The sequence below is a fragment of the Megalops cyprinoides genome, chromosome 11, assembly GCF_013368585.1.
Source record: "Megalops cyprinoides isolate fMegCyp1 chromosome 11, fMegCyp1.pri, whole genome shotgun sequence".
In the NCBI taxonomy this organism is placed as follows: Eukaryota; Metazoa; Chordata; class Actinopteri; order Elopiformes; family Megalopidae; genus Megalops; species Megalops cyprinoides.
In genome coordinates, this window is record NC_050593.1 from 37,660,583 (window position 1) to 37,685,125 (window position 24,543).

The window sequence follows — 24,543 nt, forward strand, 5'->3', positions numbered from 1 at the left end:
CAGAATCACACAAGCTGATAGTCATTGTCCTTCATACCTCTGCAGTTTACCTACCCTGTGGGTCAGTGTTGCAGGGGGAGAGGGGTGAGTGCCGCAGGGGGAGAGGGGTGAGTGCCGCAGGGGGAGAGGGGTGAGTCCCGCAGGGGGAGAGGGTCCTGGTCCCGGTCGTGCTGCACCAGGCAGAGCATCAGGGTAGGTCGCACTCGATGTACGGGATGTCACTGTACCGGCTGTCAGCCTCCGCCCACTGCTGCATTGCCCTGGCAACGATCTCCTCCGACAGGCGCTGGGCGTAGTCCAGCAGGAAGGGGTTGACCTGCAGGGAGTCCTGTCCTGGCCCAGCCTCCGCCTCCACCAGAGCCGATCTCTCATCCACCTGTTCACCTGCTCTCCCGTCTGTGTTCCGCGCCGACCTGGCATTCTGGGGCAGACCTCTGTGCTTCGATCTGACACATCCCATGCTATAAATAATGCAGCATTGGTTTGGAGGCCGAGGGGCTTTAAAAAAAGGAAAAAGAGAATATGTTCTTCTGTGGTGTTGTGTTTCAGCAGGGTTTCTGGGAGCGGTAGCTAGGAAGCCATCTTCTGCTTAGCTCTGACAGCTCCTGAAGAGCCCAGACAGACAGCCATGCTCCAGAGATCTCTCCCTGTGGAAAGACAGACAGAAAAGAGAGGATTGCAGTGCTTTGGTCTTGTTTTCTGCAACCGTTAATGTAAAAATACCAGAAGGTTCAGGATGATTTGCACTGTGTCTTATTCTCCTCCTGTTACTGGGTTACACAGCCTGTCACATGTGCTCATCAGCACAGATGTGGACTGGACATAGTGCCCCAGTAGCAGTACAAGTCCACATGTTCTCTTTCTTACCAATTTTTCAAAAAAAAAAATGTAGTCTTCAAGATAGTTGTAGTCTAACTGTTTTCAGTCTGGAGAAGGTTTTCTTTTTCAGTTTGGCCTACTATTTCATAAAAAATCATACTATGTCATAAATAAGACATGCGTGGATCAACCTCAGGGCACTCATAGGATTACCTTTCTAACCTGTGATCAGGTATTACCCCGATCATCAGGACAACAACCAATCAGGGCACCCTGCAGACATTATTAGCACAAACAGCCAGATTTTGACAGCATGACCATTCCCAGAGGATGGAGACCTGGTGTGTACTGTCAGCAGGGCTTCAGCAGGCTACATTAATACCCTGCTTGTGGGATCTTTAGTGGCTGCAGTAAGTAAGGACTGATGTTAAACACCTCATACAGAGATGGCCCCTCTTTACTGCCCCCTCATTACTGAGCTGTGGCACTGCATTTAACATTAACATTAACATTAAACAGCAGGACAGACCTTCCCCTGCTGCCACACCCTGGATTTCCTGATATCTCCCATCCAAGTACAAACAGACTCCGCACCGACTGATTTCAGCTGGCGTGGCTTCAGGGCAGTATGGCTGCCTGTATTGGTGAACCTGATTTACTGAGCTCCTCACATCATTACAGAATGTTTCTGTCTTCACACAAAGAACCAGTCTCCTTCCACCTGTTTTATGCAAGGTCTGAACACAACAGCAGCTATAACACACTGTAATTTCAAATGATAGAGAAAATACATTTACACCAGAGATTTTGCATGTATGATGAGTGATTCAGTACTGAGTAGAGGTCAGCTGGGAAGCTTGACAGATATTTACATCAGATTACAGTTTTAGCCCAAGGTTGTAGCACAGTTTGCTAATGATCATTATCAATGCCAGACATACACCACCAAGTTGATGAAACTCATATTTTCTGTCCCTCCAGATGTCATTCTAGTAAGCCAGGTAACGCACTGTAATGTTGGTAATTCTGCGCAGGTGTGCGGAATCAGCGCTGATGGCTGTCCAGGTGCACTCCGCTCGTTGTGGTGGTGCTACATTGGTTAAAGCTCAAGATTAAAGTTTCTGTGTGAGGGAAAGAAGGGTGTGTTTCAGTCTGGGACTCTGGTCTGTTAGGTATTGAGCAGGCCAGGGTGTGACGGTTTTAGGACATCCAGACTGAACTCTTTGCTGCATCCTTGGATGCATGAAGCCGAGGTGAGCGCTCCACTCCGCTGAGGACCGCACCTGGATCAGCCTAAACTGGGTCAGGCTGCTCTGCTAGTATCACTTGTTAACCAGTATTATATCTATTTATCTGCTCTCAAGCCAGTTGCACAGTGAGTATTTCAAATGCAGTTTGACCAGTTTGAGCAAAAGGATTCATTATGCCTTCAAAACATGTCATCACTCTTAGAGCAGAAGATTTGTAGTATGATCTATTTCATAGGTTGTATAAGACAAACTGATTTTGAGTGGCTGTTCAACTGAGCATATAAAAAAGCAAACTGAACCCCTAACAGCAGAACCTGACTCCTCCTCTGAAATGTGTCCTGATAATTTTACTGAACAAAGCTTTAATGCAGGAGTTGAAATTTCTTACAGGCGGTATGCTGTGCTGGCCGGTACCAGCCTGCGTTTGACCCACAGATGCTGGTGCTTCATGTGGTGCTGGTGAAAGTGTGATCTGCACACTCTGAATAACAGCAGTCTGCTCAGGTAGTGAGTCACAACAGCTTTCCCACAAGCAAAGTGACAAAAATGCACGTTTGAATTAGCCTGTTGTATGTATGTATCTGTTCTAATGGATTGTAGGCAATGAAGTCTAAGCTGTCAGCTGTCAACAATACGTCATACAAAAAGGTTGAAAATCTGACCCCTGACCCCTTGTAAAAAGGTGATGGAGATACACTTATGCAGGAGTTTGTCAGGATGTGCTATAAATGAGAGATTATGTCTTATGTAGGCAGTGTGGCACAGAGGTAAGGAGCAGGGCTCCTAACTAACAGGTTGGTTCAATCCCCACTGGGGCACTGCTGCTGGTACCCTTGGGCAAGGTACTTAACCTACATTTGCCTCAGTAAATAGCCAGCTGTATAAATGGATAATATGTTAAAAAAAAAAAAACTGTAACCAATGTAGGTCCCTCTGGATAAGAGTGTCTGTTAAATGACTGTAATGTAATGTAATGGGAAAAATCAGTGAAAAAAAACAATAACATTCCAGTTTACCAGGACAGCACCATGATACTGCGTGTCAAGATGTGTGCACCTTGTTGTGAACTTCTGTTGGGAACCGATACTTGGAACACATGCTCACAGACTGGTGTCTGGTAAGTTAACGGTTTAAGTTTAATAACGGTATTTTATCAACGTTTATCACTTTAAACCCTTTTGGCGTTTCAGGAAACAGCACCGGTATATACCGGTATAAGGTGATTCTTTCACTGCTGTTACTTTTCACAAATTGCTCAAACATGGAAGCAGCTAAAGCAGTCCACGCATAATTGTGACGCTGCGGAAAGTCGCGCCGTTCAGGTGCGGGGATGGAGCGCCTGCGGGGAAGCGTACCGCAGCGTCACTCAGAAACCGCAGGCAGGACCACATCAGCCAAGGAGCTGGTTCCGAAAATCCACATTGCAATGAGACCGGTTTCGCAGAAATAATGCCTCTCTGTCTGTAGATGTAAAACGGTGGCGTGCTCGTGTTAGACAGTCGGCAAAAATGATCAGAAACCAGCAGATGGGCTACTGGACACGAATCGGACGTTGTGAGCAGACACTGAATTAACAGTTCCTGTTTGGCGGGTGCGGAACGCGGAGGCTGGAATACCAGTGGATACGCTGGCGATGCTTATGTGAAAACTCAAGGTCAACTGACAAAAGAAGAAAGCATTAAAGCACAGCGTGGAAAGACAGTACAGAGCCGTGCGTGCATGTGCGTTACCAGCGGGGTGCTATGACTGATGAGTGTCTCATTTAATTTGATAAACTGTAATCAAATAAATCAGTACAATAAAGCCATCTTGCGACTTTTGGTTACAAGCTAAACATGAAATATGATAACGACCACATGTTCTTAGTCTTGTACGTGATCTCAATCTTGTAGCTTCGTCGGTATGAAAGAAAACGAGCAGTGACCTACCTTTGGAGGTACAGCAAGAAGTTAAAAGTGCTCGTTTAAAATGAGACGATCTCTCGAATCCCAGAAAATGAATATGTTTGCCAATACCTTGCCATGTTCATTGCTGGGAAAAAATCCGCGTTTATCCATCCTGTTTGTGGGGAAATTGAATATAAAAACGTGTTAGTGGCTAACAGGTCCTTATTCAGCCTCGCCTTCTTCCTAAACTCAGCCTAATGTTTTAGGAGATCGAAGTGTATCTCAGATTAACGGTACCGCAGGTCCCGCAGCGGAGAGCTCGCTGGAACGCTGAGCTTCAAGTTCGAGCGAAAGTATTCCTCGGACATTTGCTTTGACCTGCATCATCACACGCAGCTTTGGAGTCATGATTCGTTTAAAATTCGCCATAGAAAGAATTTGGTTAGACCTAACAAATGGATTAAAATTCTCTTCTTTTCTAGCCGTTTCAGCATTTTGCTAGTTAAAAACCTGCAAAATTGTATGCAAGATGCCCCTTCTCTGTGACTGACAAAAATCACTGTACAATTAGGCTCTATATATACAAGTACCATTATTAATTCTAAAGAATAAACTGGGTTACTCTAAAATATAAATATACGCGTATCTTCCGTTCGTACGGAATTTTTAAACAGTAGTGCCCTCTCGTGGAAATAATTTTTAAGTTGTTTTGGTAATGGAAAGGAAAAGGAAGGAAATGTTGCCTTAGTCGTCCGGTTAAGTATTCCAGGCTTCCCCTGCGCGATTTCATCATATCAAGCGATTCATCCCCTAAACGCGTGTTACCCAGAGACCGGCTTCATGAGGCAAACTCAACCAAGTTAATCTGTTCTCGAGTTCGCCGGATAAAGTTAACTCGTTGACCTGGTAATACTGCTCCGATAAAGGGCCCAGGATGCAATATCCCTCTGCATTTCTACTGAAATTGATTCTAAGGGTTATTGTTATGCATTAACTTCAGCTCCTACTCTGAATAAAAGTAAAGAGCTCATGTCATTTCATGGCAAACTTTCTCTTTGTTCATGTGTCACATCATTTTTAATGTTTCGTAACACTGAAATGAGTGCTTTCTTAAATTGAAATGACACCACTATAGTATCAGCCAGAGTAGTACATGCATAATATATAATCCAAAGAAATATTTGCATTCCATACTTGTCCAATATGTAAACTACTCCAAGTATACACCAATGGTGTGTGGTGTGTCCTGGTGCCATCAGTTCCCCAGGTAAACGGTGCACACGTACATGGCCATCCACGTGATCTAAAGGAAAACGGGACTCATCAGACCAGGCGACCTTCTTCCACTGCTCCAAGGTCCAGTTCCGACGCTCGCATGCCCATTGTAGGTGCTTTTGGCGGTGGACAGGGGTCATCATGGGCACTTTGACCGGTCTGTGGCTATGCAGCCCCATATGCAGCAGGGTGTGATGCACTGTGTTTTGTGACACATTCCACCCATAACCATCATTAAAGGTTTCTGTGACTTGTGCCACAGTATACCTTCTGTCGGTTTCAGATCAGACGGGATAGCCTCTGTTGCCCTCACGCATCGATGAGCCTTGGGCGCCCAACACCCTGTCGCTGGTTTTACATTTATTCATTTGTCGGACCATGTTATCCAAAGCGACTTACACGTGAGGCAGAGTGCAACACAAAATATTCAGCAAGCGAGAGCAGAAAGGGACCCACCGTCCAAGGATCTCCATTGCAGATCAGAGAGGAGGACCTGAAGGGGAACCAGGAGTCTGACCTGTGGGGCAGCTTGGGGAGCCCTCAGGGCCCAGCGAGGCCGGATGAGGGAGCTGCATATAACTGCAGCACAAGGGGGAGCATTTCAAGCCGGAGAGGAAGCTCCCAGTGATAGTGCGTGTGCGTGTGCGTGTGCGTGTGCGCGTGCGTGTGCGTGTGTGTGTGTGTGTGTGTGTGCGTGTGTGTGTGTGTGTGCGCACAGGAAAGGGGCAGATTTGCAGTAGTTTGGCTCTATGCTTAAGCTGATTCTTTGTCAGCTGATTATTTTAAAATAAATTGCTTTTTGTAAATTTTGCTCCTCTTTATTTCTTGCAAAACCACTGGCTGCTTCTCCACAGTGCTAGTGTATGTTGTACTGATGTTTTCAAACTATGCTGTGCAAACAAGATAAGAAATATTTATTAATCCCGAGGGAAATCCGAGTGTCACAACAGCAGCGTCCAGCACAAATCAAACACAACAGAATAAAATAAAATAAAATAAATAGAAAGGTTGCATCTGTCAGAAAATAGTTATTGTCCATTGTGCAATGATTATGTGTGAAGGGGAACTGCATAGGGCCTCAAGCGTCAGTCTAACCCCATGTTGCGGCAGAGAGGGGAGGAGTTGTAAAGTTTAATGGCCGCCGGCAGAAACGAAATAATTTACAGTACAACCAACAAATGAATAAATATTACACTTGAATGTGTCCAGTGCTAACTGATATATATTTCCAATAATTACAAAAACATAACGATGCATCTCCATACGAGTGCGCATGCATCTGCGTGTTTAAAATGTAAGCGTGGTGGGCTAAACTGGGCAGGTGTGTGATATGTAATATGCATCTCTGCCACTAGAGGGCACAATCATCAGTAATTTCATGCAAAACGCTAAAGTATGTGTGCCTCTCCTCTGCACCCCATCATTTCGGGTTTTTTGGATGTTTAATACGTGCGTGTGAAGGAGAGCCTTCATTTATCACCAGAACTGTTTGTTATTATTAAATGGTCAATTGTTTAAATGTGTAAAATCTTTTCACTATAACAGAGTGTTTTTTTCAAAGTTTGATCGTGCCAATATCCATGACCTCACGTATGGTTACCTACAGTCAGAAAACTATTGCATGTAGCTGTATAGGTACGTCGAATTTCGATTACTTTGATTCTGATATTGCTATATTTTGAGTAAAATGTGTAATTACATTGGTAAAGCGTTTCTGTCAGACGCAGTTAGGCAGGTGATAATTAACTACACGCCATTTTATCACCGGATCTGCCACATGGTGTATTTTGTTGTGATTATTACTGACTTGCTAACCGACAGCTACTGTGTAGATACTGCAAGCCAGCAAACCTGACTGTTACAGCTGGCGGATTGTAAGGTGGAGACACGGGTAACTTCCAGATCCTCTGCGCATAACATCGTGAACTGCATGACCATATCCACAGAAACTGAGAAAGTAACAGGAACAGGGCTTGTGGTTAAAGGTGTGAAACATAAAGGGTTTTATTTCCCCGTTTGACAGAGGTTGTGCTGTGTATCTGAGCGCAGAAAGCGCAGTGAAATCGCGATCTTTTCCAGACGGCGGTCAGCATTACAGGTTCTGACGGTGGCCTTGTGTAAAAGGGTTATGTACTTCTCAGCGGTGACAGAGTTCATATGGGCGACTAGAAAGGGACAAGAAAGTTAACTAACAGGCTGGTTTGATTCCCGCCTGGGGCACTGCTGCTGTATCCTTGAGCAAGGCACTTAACTCACACTTGCCCCAGAAAATATCCAGCTGTATAAATTCATAGCATGTAAAAGCTGTAACCTATGTAAGTGGCCGAGTAATTTAGCTAGGTAACCTATCTAGCTAGACAACAAGCTACTGCTTTGGTGCGATCAATTAGCAGACTAGACACACCTGACTACAATTAGACTTAGATGTAAAAAAAAAAAAAAAGTCTTAAATTTTGACACTTTTGCTGCTGCTAAAGATTCTACCTCATTAAGGTTAATCATAAGTTTGATTTAGAAGACTGATGCTTAGGCTGTAGTTATGATGACGCGCGCGCGTGTGTGTTCAGTATGTACCGTTGCAGGTCCCCTGCCATCAGACCACACCTGGTTTGGACAGAAATGACCCTCACATTTAATCCAAAGATTTTCACACGTGGCCTCTGAGGGGGAGGGGGGTGGGAAGCTTACATTCAAAAATATACTTCCATAATAATGCAAGTTTGCTAATATAGCCTACAACATTATTAAAACAAGCACTCTATGGTGCTGTATTTCATACAGTATTCATTGCACATGAGAATTAATGAGCTGTATTGTGCTTTGCATTGAGTTTTTTCATTTATCATATAGCTTAGAGGTTTCTATTCCGTATTCAGTTTTTTTTTACACTGATCAACAGATGACATAGCCTACACAATTCCCCAGAATCTAGCAGATTTCAAAAGCTCGTCATACTACATACTTATGCAGCTACAGTGGTAATCTGTGTTTGTGTGTATCCGTCATTTGTTCTGCAAGGTTAATTTAACTGACATCACCTTAAACTGGTAAATGAATATGCCAAATGCGTTCATACACCGGTATATACGTATTGCTAGGAACTTGATATTTACTATGTTGATATTTAATGTAAATGACAATCATGTAATGTAATTTACTGTATTACTATATAGAGATGATACATGCTCACCTGTACATGTGGATATTCTCTTGTCATCTTGAATACAAAGCGAATTATGTTTGCAGCAGACAGAATAAACTAAGACGTCTATGTACTATAAAGTATGGAAGGAATTAAAAGCTTTCTAAGAGGATGGCGAGGATGGTTACTTCAGGGAATCCAAGTTGTCTGGAAAGCGGACGGTATAAATCAACAGATTTTTATGGCAAGTGACAAGCAATGACTACGCTCCAGTTTGGTCCAATAATGTCATAAATTCTAAAACAGGTATTTGAGGAATACATCTGTGTTCATCAATGTCTTCCGTTTAATTTATAATCAGCAGTTGCCTCATAAAATATTTTTGTCGTTGCCATACCACTTTAAGATTTGGCAGTGGAGTGGATCTCACGTATGACCGCTAGATTCATTGTTGCTGGTCCAGCCAATCATAGAATTTTGACGACACTATAGAGAAGCCAAAGTTGCGGTATAAAAAGGGCCGTTGGATTACAGCATGACACCTTCCCGTGGGCTGCGAGCTTTAAAGTGTTGCAGAGGCTACAGTTTGTCTCTTGATAAGATCTAAGCGCCAGCACAACTGGAAACATGCATCTGACACAGGTTCTCATCTACCTGGGTTTCTTTGCTTCATTTGGTCCGGTGGGTTTGGGGGAAATTGCACCTCACCAGCCTTCAGTGACAGCGGAGGACAGCGAGCAGTGCTCGACATGCGAGTTCAGACAGCACAGCAAGCTCATGAGACTACATGCCATCAAGTCTCAGATTCTCAGCAAACTTCGCCTGAAACAGGCCCCCAACATCAGCAGAGACGTGGTCAAGCAACTCCTACCCAAAGCTCCCCCGCTGCAGCAGCTTCTGGACCAGTACGAAGTGCTCGGGGATGAAAACAAGGATGTGATTATGGAAGAAGATGAGGACCATGCTACAACAGAAACCATCATGAGCGTGGCCACAGAGCGTAAGTACTCACCAATCTTATCACGTTTTCAACTTTGAAATTTCAGTATTTTAATGCTGCCTCTTGTACAGCAGTTTGGGATATAATCATCTGAGCATGGACACATCAGTTACACGCGGTTAAATGTAGCTGCTTACCGAATGTGGATAAAGAATTACGCAAAAAGTTTTTTTTTATTCAACGTAAAATAGCTTGTGCTTTTTTAAAGTATGATACTTCAGGAAAAAGCAGGTGTTTTTTCATGCATGCTATTCGGTTCTAATTGCGCAGTAGGTAAGCGGCTATCATATTTGTTGGGCTGGCGACCTGTTTACGTAATTTGCGAAGTGCTCCATTATGAATTTCTGTTAATTTATACCCATTTTATATATCGTTGATTAATATCTGGAGGAATGCGATGCAATGCGAAACGGGTACTGGTAAGAGAACGTACAACATGACCCACGGAAGGTGAATTTATTCTTCATCTTAAACGGTTATCGGACCATTTCTTTTTTAAAGGAATTAAAGCGAACACTTCACCTCCACTGCAGTTAACCGTTCAAATAGGGTGTCATAATGCCAAAGCTACGCGAAGCAAAAGACATAAAACATGTTACATGGATAGCATTTTAAAAGAAACCGTGGGGCAGAAGAATGAGCAGGGGCACTTACTTTGATAAATTATTTTATCTTTACGTTTAAAGAGCCTATCAAATGCCCAACAATAACTCATATAAATTAATCTGAAGTCGCTTCTGTCGTCACCCATAATCTGAAAGGGTGTGATACATAGACTCCTCAATCATTGATTCCTTTTCTCTCCATCAGCGGAATCTGTCGTCCAAGTGGACGGAAAACCGAACTGCTGTTTATTCTCCTTCAGTCCGAAAATTCAATCTAATCCCATCGTAAAAGCGCAACTTTGGGTACACCTTCGACCAGCCGACGAGGATACGACTGTGTTCCTGCAGATCTCCCGTCTGAAACCCGTCAATGAAGGCAACGTACGGATCCGATCTCTTAAGATCGAAGTTAACGCGGGCATCAGCTCCTGGCAGAACATAGATGTGAAGCAGGTTCTCCAAGCCTGGCTGAAGCAGCCGGAGACCAACTGGGGCATCGAGATTAATGCCTTTGACTCCAAAGGAAACGATTTAGCCATTACGTCTGCGGAAGCTGGAGAAGAAGGTCTGGTGAGTTGCACTTTAGAACCTCGTTTACTTTTAATGAATTTAACTTTCTTAAACTAATGCGTCAGAATAATATAAAACGAAATGATGAAATAATGTTACTATTCCAGCGAACACAAGCGTCATTACGCGCAAGAGCATTTACATTTTACATCTATTCATTTGGCAGACGCTTTTATTCAAAGCGACTTACACGTGAGATAGAGTACACCACAAGCAAAAATCACAGTAATAGTGGTGTTGGACGACCAAGTTTCAATAGTTTGCCAGAGCTACAGTACAAAAAAGCTAAAGCTTTTTCGTGACAGTTACAGCTGTGTCCGCACTCCATGTCCAACATATACTACTGTAGAAATGAGTATGAATTTTTAGAGATGTGTGGGTCTCTCAAAAAGAAGAGAAGATGGCAAAATTCTGCAGAGTATGTGCCAGTACAGAGCAGACAGAATGTTCCCTCTCACTAAACTTATTTAATAATTATTTCATAAGAATTAAAATTTATTTCAAAGGCGCATTTTGTCTGAGGGCCAGAAGGTATCCAAGTTTGATTTGTGTTTAGAGGGTATTCCCAATGCTTTTTAGAATTTCAAGTCCAATAATTTACTGGTACCCCACCTATTTATGTAGTGATAAACGGGTCAAGGCTGTGAAAGCAAAAGAACACAGTATATTTAATATTTTAGGTTATATTTCTTCCACAAAATGTAAACATAACCCTTCTTAAACAGAAATGTCCAAAGTGTGCTTTATGGTCGTGGTCAGACTGAAAACTGACTCAAAATCACAATTTACTCTTTCCGTATGGATCAGTCACCTACACAAAGCTGAGCTCTGGTATCTCATTTGTTATGCTGATGCAGTATTTTGTTTGTGTATTGAATGTAGTGTTATTATATCCCCAGCAACCCTTTATGGAGGTGAAGATTTCTGAGAGCCCAAAGCGTGCGAGGAGGGAGTCGGGGCTGGACTGCGATGAGAACTCTCCCGAGTCGCGATGCTGCCGCTACCCTCTCACTGTGGACTTCGAGGACTTCGGCTGGGACTGGATTATTGCCCCCAAACGCTACAAGGCCAATTACTGTTCCGGGGAGTGCGAGTATATGCACCTGCAGAAGTACCCCCACACCCACCTGGTGAACAAGGCCAACCCCAGGGGCACAGCTGGGCCTTGCTGCACCCCTACCAAGATGTCCCCCATCAACATGCTTTACTTCAACCGCAAGGAGCAGATCATTTACGGGAAGATCCCGGCCATGGTGGTGGACCGCTGCGGCTGCTCCTGAGCTCATGCAGACCCCAGGACTTCTGAGATTCTCAGCTAATCCACCAGTCAGTGCTTCTTCTTTTCCAAATACTGTTCAATAGGACCGCAATAGCAGCAAGGTGCTTGTGTTCACTGAGCAGAATTTTGCCATCTTCTTTTCTTTTTGACAGACCCACACATCTCTCAAAAGTCATACTCATTTCTTGCGGGTGCGGAGAGTAGTATCTGTTGGACTTGGAGTGCGGACATAGCTGTAAATGTCATGAAAAACCTTTATTCATTTACTTTTTACTTACACTCACCTGCTTGACAGCTTACATTAAACTGTGCGCATTATGATATGAGCAATATTTCACACACAACCCACAGAGCCCCAGGGACATTTGAAATAGGTTGTAAATCTAGCTGAGGAGGTAAGCAGTCAGAGCAGGGCTTCACTTTCCATTAACTTCACACTCACGAGGAATCCTGCAGTTGCAAACTGTACATTTCCTGTTGCGTTATGAGCTGCACTGCCATGCACACTTCCAGCATAAATCATTCTTACTGGACAGAAGGACTTGAATTAGAGGCACTATGAATGCAGTCTACACATTGTCATATGTGAAAGGCAGAGAAGTATGAAACTTATGAATGTTAAAACCATGCTCAAACTCTGTCTTTCAAATTATACAGTTTGCACTACAGCAGACCAATAGAAAGCATTGGTTGCTATGAATGTTGTAAAAACTGATTTTGATATGTTTGCTAATATGTATTGTATACATGCCATTATTTCCTTTCTTTAACCACTGTTGGCAAATGTATAAGACCACAGAACAAAAAAGTGTCCAATAACAAATCTATATATCTGTTACACAAATAAAGGTGCTTGCTGTTACATATAGTGCTGTCATTAAGAGAACAGCTTTGCTGACCACATCTCACCAAACCTTCCACATGGCCAGGAAAGTCATTATATGCATACAGCTGTCATGCACAGAGCACGTGCTGGTCATAGTGACAGGGTGAGGAGAGTATGGGGAGAGTATAATACAGCAGGAGAGCTAAAAGGAGCCGTGTTACAGTATCTCTCTAGTCTACCTTCCTCTGTATCTATCCTATATATCCCTCTTTTCTATCCAAAAAAGGCACTCTACACTAGTTTAGCACTTAGCTCAGTATCTTACTGACCTCTCGTAGTACTTCTCGATGACTACTCTTAGCATGGTGATGCACTTATTTGGAAGTTGCTCTGGGTAACAGCATCTGCCAAATGACATAATGTAATGTAATGTATCTTGGTCTCGTGCCTCTCATGCTAATCTGATGACGTCAGAATATTGGCAGTGGGTGAATGCATGAGGATACAACAACATTGGCTCTGTCATGCTTATGTGAAATCTGTAATTGTAGATCATATTTTAAAAGTCATTCATTCAAGATGTTGAGCCTTAAATGTGAAATTTAGGATTACTGTACAGTGCAGACAGAATGACTGTTTTGGCAGCCTGTTGTGGCGTGTGCTGTGTGTTAATTGAGGTGTAATTCCACTACAGTGCTGTGTGTTAATCAAGGTGAAGTTCTATTACAGTGCTGTGTGTTAATCGAGGTGTAGTTCTATTACAGTGCTGTGTGTTAATCGAGGTGTAGTTCTATTACAGTGCTGTGTTCTCTCGCTTTATCATGAGGACAGGCATTTTCACTCTGACTGGATCACTTCAGCATGTGTGAACTTTCAAATCTTTCACATGGGGTTAGAAAACACACTAAAAGCTCCAGGTCCTCATGTTAATGAAATATGTAAGCATAGCTGACATCACAGCAGTTTATTCCTAACTAATACATCTTACTGTTATTCCAACTGAATGCTGGTTAGTATCAAAATAAAAGGATTTCAGATGATGTTGAACTGTGGGGTAACAATGGTATGGCAGTGATGAATATTACAACCATCTGCTTGTCTTTGGATATATGTTTAGTATCTGTTAAAATAATTTAGTTTTCATAAGTAGTTTAGCTAGTTATTTCAGCATCAGTGTAATTTAGGCAGAAATTAAGTTTATTTAAACAATTTGAAATCTAATTTGGGGATTTTCCATTGATTTAGCCAGGAGAAGGCTTGTATGCTGCCGTGTCAGCTTAGCTGTCATGGCTATTTTTGCTATGTTGACTTTTTCAGCTAAATACCCTAAGTGAAAGTAACTAAAAAATAGAAAACATTTTAAATATAAATGTGCATTTAGTTCCACCACCATAGGGTCCTTTATTTTAACTATTAAATTTCACATCTGAGTTCATAAGGTAGACGGTCACACTAAACAGGAAAGAATTTAGGAGTACAACACAGACTTAATAATGCAGACACCCACTCTTATCCAGTAGGGGGCAGTGTGAGATCCCCTTGCATCCTGCTGTGAGTTGGACCACTGCCATGCCGGCAGAAGGGATTGGAGCTGAAACGTTTGATTAAATGTTGGGATTCTGCTACACCATATCTGTTCCTTGAAAGTAAAATACTCAGAATAGTTATCTCTACTCATATTCCCTTATGCTTTATGGCATCAGCCCAAATGTGCATTCAGGGGGAGAGAAATTGATTATTTTTAAAGCAAATAATTAAATTATACAGTTGAATTCATGACATGTGGTTTGAAACATGCAGGAAAGATATTTCAAATATATCTTTAAAATTAAATACGCCTGGAAACTTGATAAATTGCCAGCAATGGCCATATGGAAGTGAAGACTGTGTAGGAGAAATTCCAAGATGAATTCAGCTTAACTAAGGGATTCTTTTACTCCCGCTCACGCTGACTGCAGTCACAGGGTGAAGGTTTGCTGTTACGTGCCACTCTGGAATTTCTGTTGAGGAATTTTCTCATCATCAGACCCTTTCAGCTTAGTTGCTGCAGATATCATCATCGGCACGATGTTCAGGGTGAGGATAAACAGAGCGGCTGTTTTTCCTGTCAGAGGCAGATGATTGGTTTTCAGCTGGGAGTTGCGTCTGAGAGTCAGCGCATAGGATAACAGCTGCTTACCCTCTTAGAGAAACAGGGTCTATCTCTGCAGCGCAGTCCTGCTCAACAGGTGAGGAAGTGGCTACCAAAGCCTGGGGGTCCCCCAGGGGGTCCAGTTTCCACACATCTGGAGCATCTGTGGAGCCTGAATCAGTGCCAGGGAAGGGAGCAGAACATCTGGCTCTTCTGACTGACGGGAGCAGCAAAGAATCTGAGTGATTCAGCAAAAGACACGTGCAGGAATGACCAGTGTCTCTGACCAGTCCAACGGTAAGAAGTCACCTTGATGCTTATAAAAACCTGTGATTGGGTTATAACAGCCCTTCTTTGTTAAAGAAGCTCATAGGTACTGGCTGAGTTTTAGGGGATCGGAGGCACAGGATCCGCACAGAACAGGTGTGACTAAAACCTCAGGCTTCCTGAATGCAGCAGGATGAAAGGAGGCTGCAAGGTTTGGTCTTATTGGTGCTGACCAAGTCACTGTCCCCACTCTGCCGAATACCCCAGGGGTGTCACTGTCCCCACTCTGCCGAATACCCCAGGGGTGCCACTGTCCCCACTCTGCCGAATACCCCAGGGGTGCCACTGTCCCCACTCTGCCGAATACCCCAGGGGTGCCACTGTCCCCACTCTGCCGAATACCCCAGGGGTGCCACTGTCCCCACTCTGCCGAATACCCCAAGGGTGCCACTGTCCCCACTCTGCCGAATACCCCAGGGGTGTCACTGTCCCCACTCTGCCGAATACCCCAGGGGTGTCACTGTCCCCACTCTGCCGAATACCCCAGGGGTGCCACTGTCCCCACTCTGCCGAATACCCCAGGGGTGCCACTGTCCCCACTCTGCCGAATACCCCAGGGGTGTCACTGTCCCCACTCTGCCGAATACCCCAGGGGTGCCACTGTCCCCACTCTGCCGAATACCCCAGGGGTGCCACTGTCCCCACTCTGCCGAATACCCCAGGGGTGTCACTGTCCCCACTCTGCCGAATACCCCAGGGGTGTCACTGTCCCCACTCTGCCGAATACCCCAGGGGTGCAGGACGGCATTACCATAATCACCTGACACCCCTCTGTCATCTGAAAGGGTGAAGGGAACTGACACCCACTATAAATGCTCATTACTTTCACTAGAGAAGCAAAACCACATTTTCACCTGCAAACACTTAATCTCAGGACACATAGTCAGCAGCTGCCTCTATCAATCTATTGGCCTATTGCTGTCCACTTATCGTATTTCTGTTGTTTGCGGACAGATTAAATTTAAAAATTACACTCTTGCCACATCTTACTAAATTTCTCAGTTTGCACATGCATTTCTAAATTTAGGACTTCCATCCTTTGCATTTTGTCTGTTATCCCAGTAGCTTCTGGCTCAGTGTGGAGCTGATTCAGCAGCTGGTTTTCACTGGCACAATGCATTACTGAGTGGCTGTGTTTCAGCAAAAGGAGCAGGAATCCGGGAGAATATCCACACAGCCACACCCACGTGCAGCTTATGAGGCTCTCAGTGTGATTATTATCCCTCGTAGGAGCTGAGACTCTATGCCAAGAAGGGATTTCAGCATGCATGCACCTCGTTTCAGAACAAATCATGTTAAACTAGCCACAAACTGAGAAGTATTATTAAAAGAGCTAAATCAGGGCTAAAACTGTGATATGTGTACCCATGGACCCATTTGTGGACCCATTGTTGGCACTTTCAGATAAAAACAATATGAACCCCCATCAAACCATTTACTGTCAATGGCACCACTGTAACTTCCTCCACTTCTGTCAAGAGCCTGGATGTCACCCTCGACAACAGGCTAGACTTCACCGATCTCACAGACAACACACTCCTGTCGATTCCTCCTCTTCAACATCAGGAGGATTCGCTCTTTTTTGACCCCCTACTCCACCCAGCTGCTTGTCCAGGCCACCGTGCTCTCCCGCTTGGACTACTGCAACGCCCTCCTTGCAGGCCTCCCAGCCTTCACCATTCAGCCACTGCAGCTCATCCAAAAAGCAGCTGCTAGGCTGATCTACAATCTCCCCAAGTTCTCCAGCGTCACCCCCCTACTGAGATCCCTCCACTGGCTCCCAATCGCAGCCAGGATCCACTTCAAAACCTTGACTCTCCCCTTTTCTGCTGCAAAAAAGACTGCCCCGACCTACCTCCAGGACCTCATCCTTACCTGTGCTCAGCTTCAGCACTATCTGCTTTGTATGACATGTACACATCCTGCCCTTGTGCCTGTGCCTGTTTGCCCACTATATGCACTTTTGTACGTTGCCTTTATAACACTTATGTACGTGTTCATAAGTGCAAATATTCCCCTTGAAAAAGTGTACAGTCCCATATTGCCAGCATGTTTTAATTAGTATGTGATAAACGACAGGGCAATTCCGTCAGCCAATTAATGTCATCTTCAGCAAAAACATACTAGTCTCAACAAATTCCTCGACCTGATGAAAACATCAGTGATAGTCACGGATGAGCACAGGTGCGGACAGTGGGCGCTGGAGTGCTGCAGCACCCCCTGGTGGCGAGCATGTAGTGCGGAGTGCAAAATTGTGAAATTTTCTAAATTGACGTACTGCATCAGTAGGGGTAATAATGCTTTGGGAAGGACTTTGGTTAACAGGGCATGGTTATCATGAGCAGTATTTTGGAAGCTTATGGAGAGGAATCGCGCAATGTGGTTCCGCCGAAGAGACATGTCGGATATGTTGTATACTATTCAAAATGAAACGCTGGAAATCGCGTCTGCAGCGAGAGAGCGTGCTTACTATGGACTAACTGCCCATGACACTAATATCGTAAGTACATCTGAGCGATTTCTTGGAGTTTGAAATATGTGGATTCAAGCCTTAGCACACAGAACATTTCCGCATGTTTTATAATGTTCCTGAATCCTGATTCAACGGCACAAACGCTGCGCTATAGACGTTTTAAGCTTTCCCATTTGCAACTGGTTCTTCTGCAGGGATATTTTTTGTGACGATGGTAGCAACATGTCAGGCCACTTTTAATGTGTGCAAATAAAACTAAAAGAGGTTTGTCCGAGCTGCATGTCTGCACATTGCAGTAATCATTCATTGGATATGGTTTTGCTAGAGGCAGTAAGGGAGTCGTGTCTGGTTGCGGAAGCATTAAACTCTGAGCAGGATATGGCTGTGACAGGGGAATGATCGAAGCGAACTTTGTGCTCTCTTTTTGGCAGTGATGAGGGTGTGTGCTTCATCTTGTCATTATGTCCACCTCGTGTTGCGTTCGTGCAAGGGCTATTTAACATGTTTACTCCTCTTAAACAGGCCTTTTGGAGTCACTGAAAATGCTGGAGCAAGACAAAATAGCTTTAGATGACATTGAAGTAAAGATGTCCGGTTCATACACACAGGCAAAAAAGCCAGGGTCTGCTTTGGCCTGGCGAGCTGTGAAACACGTTCCGGGCCTTGCGAGGCTGGAGCTAGAAGTCTCCTTAAATGAGAAGGCAAGAGCTAGTCGAGTACTCCTACAGCTTTTAAGCAACACTTACGAAAATGGACCAGTGCCTAGATAGTATGGGATTACGTTGCATGTGTTTTTGTGTGAATGCTTGAATTTTTTGCGATTTTAAATCGAAAATTACGCACTGACTAACATGGACAGAACTTTCAGAATCTGAGCATTCTATGGCGTGGGTGACGTCACAGCAGGACTGGCACAGCCGGCTAGCGCATCAGCACTCCGCGGCTCGCTTCCGAGCGAGGGTTAGTTCGCTAGTGTGTAAGCTGGCCTTCAGTAGCTGGCTAGTGACTTACGTAGTGAACTACTGAGTAATTAGCAGAAAAAGTAGCTAGCTGGCTAACGAGGCAAGGATGTAAGTGTCATGCTAACTACTTAGCTTGCTAGTTAACAGGGTAACAAGCTGACTGGCTCCAAGTCAACTAACTTGTGGAGGTATCCACAAAAAGCGCATGCAGGTTGGTGTCAGATGGTCTCAAATGTAGAATTTCACTCCAGCCAGCTGACCCTGTTGATTACCCTGGAAACTACTAGCTACTACCAGGCTAAGGTTTTTCAAGCCAACTTAACGTTAAACTCCTCAAATTTTCCTTTCTAGGTAATTCAACATTTTAGTAAGTTTGGGGGGGTTAGTTGGAGAACTAACATGTCGGTTGAAAAAAGGTGGCATTGACCTCGTGGCGTCAGAGGACTGAAGTACATGCAGGGGGAATGACTGAGGTCTCAGTTGTCACTGTGTTTGATGTGTGCATTGCAGGGTGTATAGTAATGTACTGTGGTGATGTCTCCAGTTAAGACTGTAGTGAGGGGCATCATTTTCACCAAAATGATGTGAAGTGTGGTTTGGATACTGCAAGCGCTACATTGTGGTGCATTGTCAGCTGGGCAGTTGGTCAGTGTCAAAGCAGCTACCGTCATACCTTGAAGCAGGGAGCACTCTCCATTACGATAAAGTACATACGATAAAGTAAGCACATAGACATTGGCTAAGTAGTGGTAAAGTAGGTAGCTAGCAGGCAGTCCTGATCATATCCAGAAGAACTGGATGTACTGCTATATGAATAGCCTGGTTTTGATACTCTCATCTCAGCTATACATATGTAGTAAACCAACAAATTCAGACCTATGTCTAACCTACAGCTTAGTGACTGTGGAAAGGCAGTGTTTTTGATGTAGTAGAGTTTGTAGAGTGCAAATGTGTTCCTTTCTGTATTTTTCTTTTGATTTTCACCAGACTTGACATTCAACATAGTAAAATCACCCCGCAAACTGTGCCAAATGACCTCCCTGCCTAATGAGGTGGTTTAGTGCTGGTGCAACAAAATTACTCAAGCGAATCATGGTCAGTCAATTAATCAAATTGACCCCAAAACACTGAATTCACGTCCAAAACCTGCATTTTTTTGTAGATATATACTTAAACATATTTTTATATTTACATTTCTTCTTATGCTTAATATCTAGAACTTTCTCAGCCATTGCCCCCTGATGGTGGAATGAGCTTCCACACATCATCCGTTCTGCCGAGTCCCTCACTATTTTTAAGAAACATCTGAAGACACAACTGTTCTGCACTCACCTGATCACTGAGTCACTACAACCTAAAGCAATTTCTTATGTCCTATACTGTTTAAAAAAATAAATTAAGTTAAAAATCTTCAAATTTAATGGTGTAATGCACTTGTATCTCTACCAGCTGGTTGGTACTGTGTCTGGCCAACTGTTGAAACCTGGTCATGCAGCGCTTCTAATATTGTTAACTCCTTATGTGACTTTTTGCTTGTGTTGTACTCTGCCTTAATTGCAAGTCCCTTTGGATAAAAACATCTGCCAAATGAATAAATGTAAATGCTAGTATATAAGCTTAAAAATACATCTGCCAAAGAGCTGGGTTTGGCTACCATATTATGACCAATTACTTTTCAGTTTCATTTGACACAAGTGTTTTTTCACAAGGCAACTTCATGATGTTATGTACACAAGCCGCACACTGGCATTTCGAGTGTGTGGATCGAGCCGCACACAGTGGCATTTCGAGTGTTTGACATATTTCAGTATCATTGGTGGAAAAATGTAAGAAATGTGGAGATTCAAGATGATACATGATAAAAATAATTGTCATGGTTTTTATAAACCAGTAAAATTATGTTTGTGTTATTTAGACATTTCAAATATAAGCAATTAAATTATGCCTCTCAGTAACCCTTATACGATGGATCACTTCTTTGCAACATCAGAATGTTTGTGAATATTGACCAAGCTGTTGTGAATTACAAGTGAGACATTTTGTAAGTGCTTTCTGTACAGTAGTATGTGCTTATTGCATGTAATCAATGGTGTTGTAATCACCAAAGGCTAAATAATGAAATTAATTGAATTTAAATTAAAAGGCCAGTTATCAAGCCATTCATATTCTGTGCAAATATATTGTTAATCTGTAAGAGGCAATAAACACGTTCTTATATAAAATTAGATTCTATTGTGGAAAACTGATTGATTACAATAAAGCAAGGAGAGCATAATAAAACATGACATAAAACAGAAAAAAGGGTGTTTTTAGAATGTTAATGGCTCCATACTTAATTATACATTCATTAACTGTGGAACCCATTGTATCAGCTGCCAAATATTGAACATTTATAAATAAATGATATTCTTGATAATCCAAGCTCATTATATAAAGAATTCTAGCAAAATAACATGAATAACATCATACTAAGTCTAGAGTAAGAAAAATAATTTGAGAACAATAATGACATATTACCCATGGTGAAGTAGAAGTATAATAATAATAACAATAATAATACACTCTGAAGGCTTTATTCCTTATTACATGCTTAATTACGTTTTCGTTAGACAAGGCACTTTCAAATGAGTTGATGGCAATCAAAGGGAACAACCTATTTAAATAGTGCTAATGCAGCATGCATCTCAAATACATTAATCTATTGCATTAACATTTTATATGGATTAACAAACCAGCACCTGTGCATTTGGAATGGTTTACCACTTCAACTCAATAAATCTTTGAGGGACATGCTATTAAATTCACTTTCTTCATGATCTGTTTTTTCAATTTAAAAAATTTTCATTGGCTTTGGGAGGCTGTCTTTGCAAAACATCAGCAAATATTTCCTGGGTCTGAATCAATATAGAGGGATTTGGAAGTGAGACTTCCTGCAGTGCACTCTGCTGTCACAGATAGATTTTATATCTCTGCTGCTGATGAGAAAGAAATCCTGTTGTGTGAGGAGGTCATACATATCCATCCCCTTCGTCTCGCAGCCGCATTTATCAGTGTGATTGAACTGTATGTAAATCACTATATGATAGAAATTATGTTTAAATAAATGACATTTTAATACTTTTACAATATACAAAATATGGATTGAACCCAAATTAGCCAGTGTAGTACAATTTATCAGCTTTATGTGTTTGTTTCAATATTATTTAAACAGTGTAATCGTGCTTTCAGTCAGTTTTTTATGCTGTTTATTTTCATAATCAAATCACAACACAATACCAGTAATACAAAACAGAAAAGATGAGAGAACAGAAAATGAGAATAAAAAAAACTGCTTTCAGTCTTTTACAGCTAGGTATAAACATACAGAGCATATTGGCAGTTTCTACAAGTCTGTTCATTATTAAACCTGGGAAAAGCATCTGGAAACATACCAAATTCACTGCAGATAAATAATGTTACTCAGTAACAAAAGCCTGCATCTTCGGATCAGGTTGTAATGAACAACACAACTAAATTGTGTAAAAATATGAAACTTAGCGTTACTGTTGAGATCATGTATTACTATGAAAATAAGGGTCATCTAGCCGCTACGTATATGGTGCTATATGCATAGCTTTCTCCTAGGTTTCATTATCAGTGCTTACATTCCTTTGGAAAGATGTCACAGTTTTGATGCATATTTTAATGAAAAAAAAACACATTGCTGTGATTTTTGCAAAATATGGTCTTCATTCTACACTTAGGACTAATTTGTCACCATGGATAAACTTTAAACATTTAGACTGAATATTCCTGATATATTATTTATTTACTTTACATTGCTAGTATATTCCTGCCCATGGTAAGACAGGAATTTTAGACCTTAAGAGTACATCCAGCAGGCAAAACCAAAATAAAACCCAAAACACTTACTATTAAGACTTCTTAAGAGTTCTACATTTCTGCAGTGAATATTAATATCCCAGTTCATCCAGCATTCTCACTTTATGGTCTGTTTATGTTAAACATTATTCATTGTCTGTGGTTTATAGCATGAGGTGAATGTTAATGCTGTGTAAACTGTGTTGTGCTGAGCAAGCTGCCGATGCTCAGTGAGGCCACACTGTGAGCATCGGGGCGAGGCCACAGGGTGAGCGTCAGGGCGAGGCCTCACTGTGAGCGTCAGGGCGAGGCCACACTGTGAGCGTCAGGGCGAGGCCTCACTGTGAGCGTCAGGGCGAGGTCGCACTGTGAGCGTCAGGGTGAGGCCACAGGGTGAGGCCACACTGTGAGCGTCAGGGCGAGGCCACAGGGTGAGGTCGCACTGTGAGCGTCAGGGCGAGGCCTCACTGTGAGCGCCCCGACCCCTCTGACCACCCTGGGGGTCCCTCTGACCGCCCCGGGGGTCCCTCTGACTGCCCCGGTCCCTCTGACTGCCCCGGTACCTCTGAGACTGCCCTGGGCCTTCTCATGATTCCACTCTCACAGTTGCGTGTGGAATGATGGAGATTGTTCCAGGAAATATGCTAAAATTGGAATCATTTTCCAGATAAGATAAGATGAAGTTAAGTAACATTTATGTAACAATATTTGAATGTATTTGCATGATTTTAACACCAAATATTCTGCAGCCTTTTTGGGAAAAGATCTAACAAGGCTTTGTATTTTCAGATAGCAATGTTGGATAAAGGTCCAGTTAAACAGGTATATGAATGATGTATTAGATCATTTCATCCATACAAGTATAACACATCACATAATATCACATAATATTTCCTAACTTTGTTGTGTACAAGCATAGAATAAATGAGCACATTAAGGTCTGCCTACAGGACATTTAAAGGCAGTCAGACTCTGTTCAACAGCAGATAAGCCATGGAGATAAACTGCAACTCAGTTTTTAAGCTTATGATGATAATATTCCAGTTAGAGTAGGAAAAGGTTGTAGTAGAGAACAGTCATTGTAGTTGGAGGAGGAAGTCCATGTCTTGGTTTCCATGCCCTCTGCCATGAGTGACAGTTCCTGTGTAGTTGTGTGGTGGTGCTGATCTCCTGCACACTGCAGGATCTCCTTCTCTCTGACCCTTGTGTGATATTTCTGTTATGGTGAGTCAATGGTCCAATCCGAGACTACTCAGTAAAAACAGCCTGAATGAGCTGCCCTCTCATATTATATGATACCAAAAAATGGGGATTAAAGAATGATTGTTTTTGACCATGTGACCAGCAAATTTAAAATGTTACCCACAATATTTTACCATCTGTCACTCAAATGAGCTGCCAGTGGGATTGTTTCTGTGTATAGATGTTCTCATTAAATCAGTGCGAGTGATAAGCTCTTAATAAACCATTTTCCAACATATTATAATAAGACATTTATAAGACAGTAACATTTTCAGTATGATCTGAGTGTGGCATTACCTCCTTAGGTTGCCCTTAGCAGCTCAGGCTACAGTATACCTCATGTAAGAGCAGGTAAATGAGCTCATTCAGCAAAGTTATCAGAATAAAATGGGGTCTCTCATCTCATCTTCTTGATCATCTCCATCACACCTGACCATATAAGGCCTGAACAGCCCTGGCCCTGAGAGCAGTGCCTCCTGCTGGCCAGCTCAGGGCACTGCTCGCTCCAGCTGAAGCAGAAGGTCTTGTGGGCCGCAGGTCAGCAGCCAGCATGCAGCCTGTGGTTTGCAGGATCACCTGACTGATGAAGACGTGTGAACATCAGGAGACTGCAGAACGGCTCAGACGCTGGGCCACGCCCACTCCACTCGCCCCGTCAGGTGCTGATTGCTGTCATCCTGTCATTTAGTGCTGTTCAGTTCTGTGCTTCACATTCACATGATCTTACAGTTAGGTTTAAATGTTACAGACTCACCATTCGCTCACTATTCACTCTAGTGCTTGCATTTAAAGCATTTTCTACTCCACCCAGCAGATGGAAATATGGAGGGCTAAATGAGGCCTCAGTGGAGCAGCTCCAGGCTGGTTTTCACAGAGAGAATGGTGCCTGACTGCA

At 42.9% G+C, this 24,543-nt stretch overlaps 2 protein-coding genes across 3 annotated transcripts; one reads left to right on the plus strand and one right to left on the minus strand.

The window, feature by feature from the left end:
* Positions 1–102: 102 nt before the first annotated feature.
* Positions 103–4,322, minus strand: LOC118785335 (small membrane A-kinase anchor protein-like). 2 transcript variants are annotated; one of them, XM_036539923.1, is made up of 2 exons: positions 4,085–4,322; positions 103–647 (listed from the first exon to the last, which is right to left on the minus strand). In XM_036539923.1, the coding sequence occupies exon 2, from the start codon at positions 458–460 to the stop codon at positions 188–190; it is 273 nt and encodes a 90-aa protein (XP_036395816.1). In that variant the 5' UTR covers positions 461–647; positions 4,085–4,322; the 3' UTR covers positions 103–187. The 2 variants fall into 2 exon arrangements, with proteins under 2 accessions (XP_036395816.1, XP_036395815.1); XM_036539922.1 differs by having other exon boundaries at positions 3,998–4,322.
* A 4,611-nt stretch (positions 4,323–8,933) lies between these two features.
* Positions 8,934–12,376, plus strand: LOC118785631 (growth/differentiation factor 8-like). Its single transcript, XM_036540448.1, has 3 exons — positions 8,934–9,372; positions 10,183–10,547; positions 11,447–12,376. The coding sequence occupies exons 1-3, from the start codon at positions 9,000–9,002 to the stop codon at positions 11,825–11,827; spliced, it is 1,119 nt and encodes a 372-aa protein (XP_036396341.1). The 5' UTR covers positions 8,934–8,999; the 3' UTR covers positions 11,828–12,376.
* Positions 12,377–24,543: the final 12,167 nt, after the last annotated feature.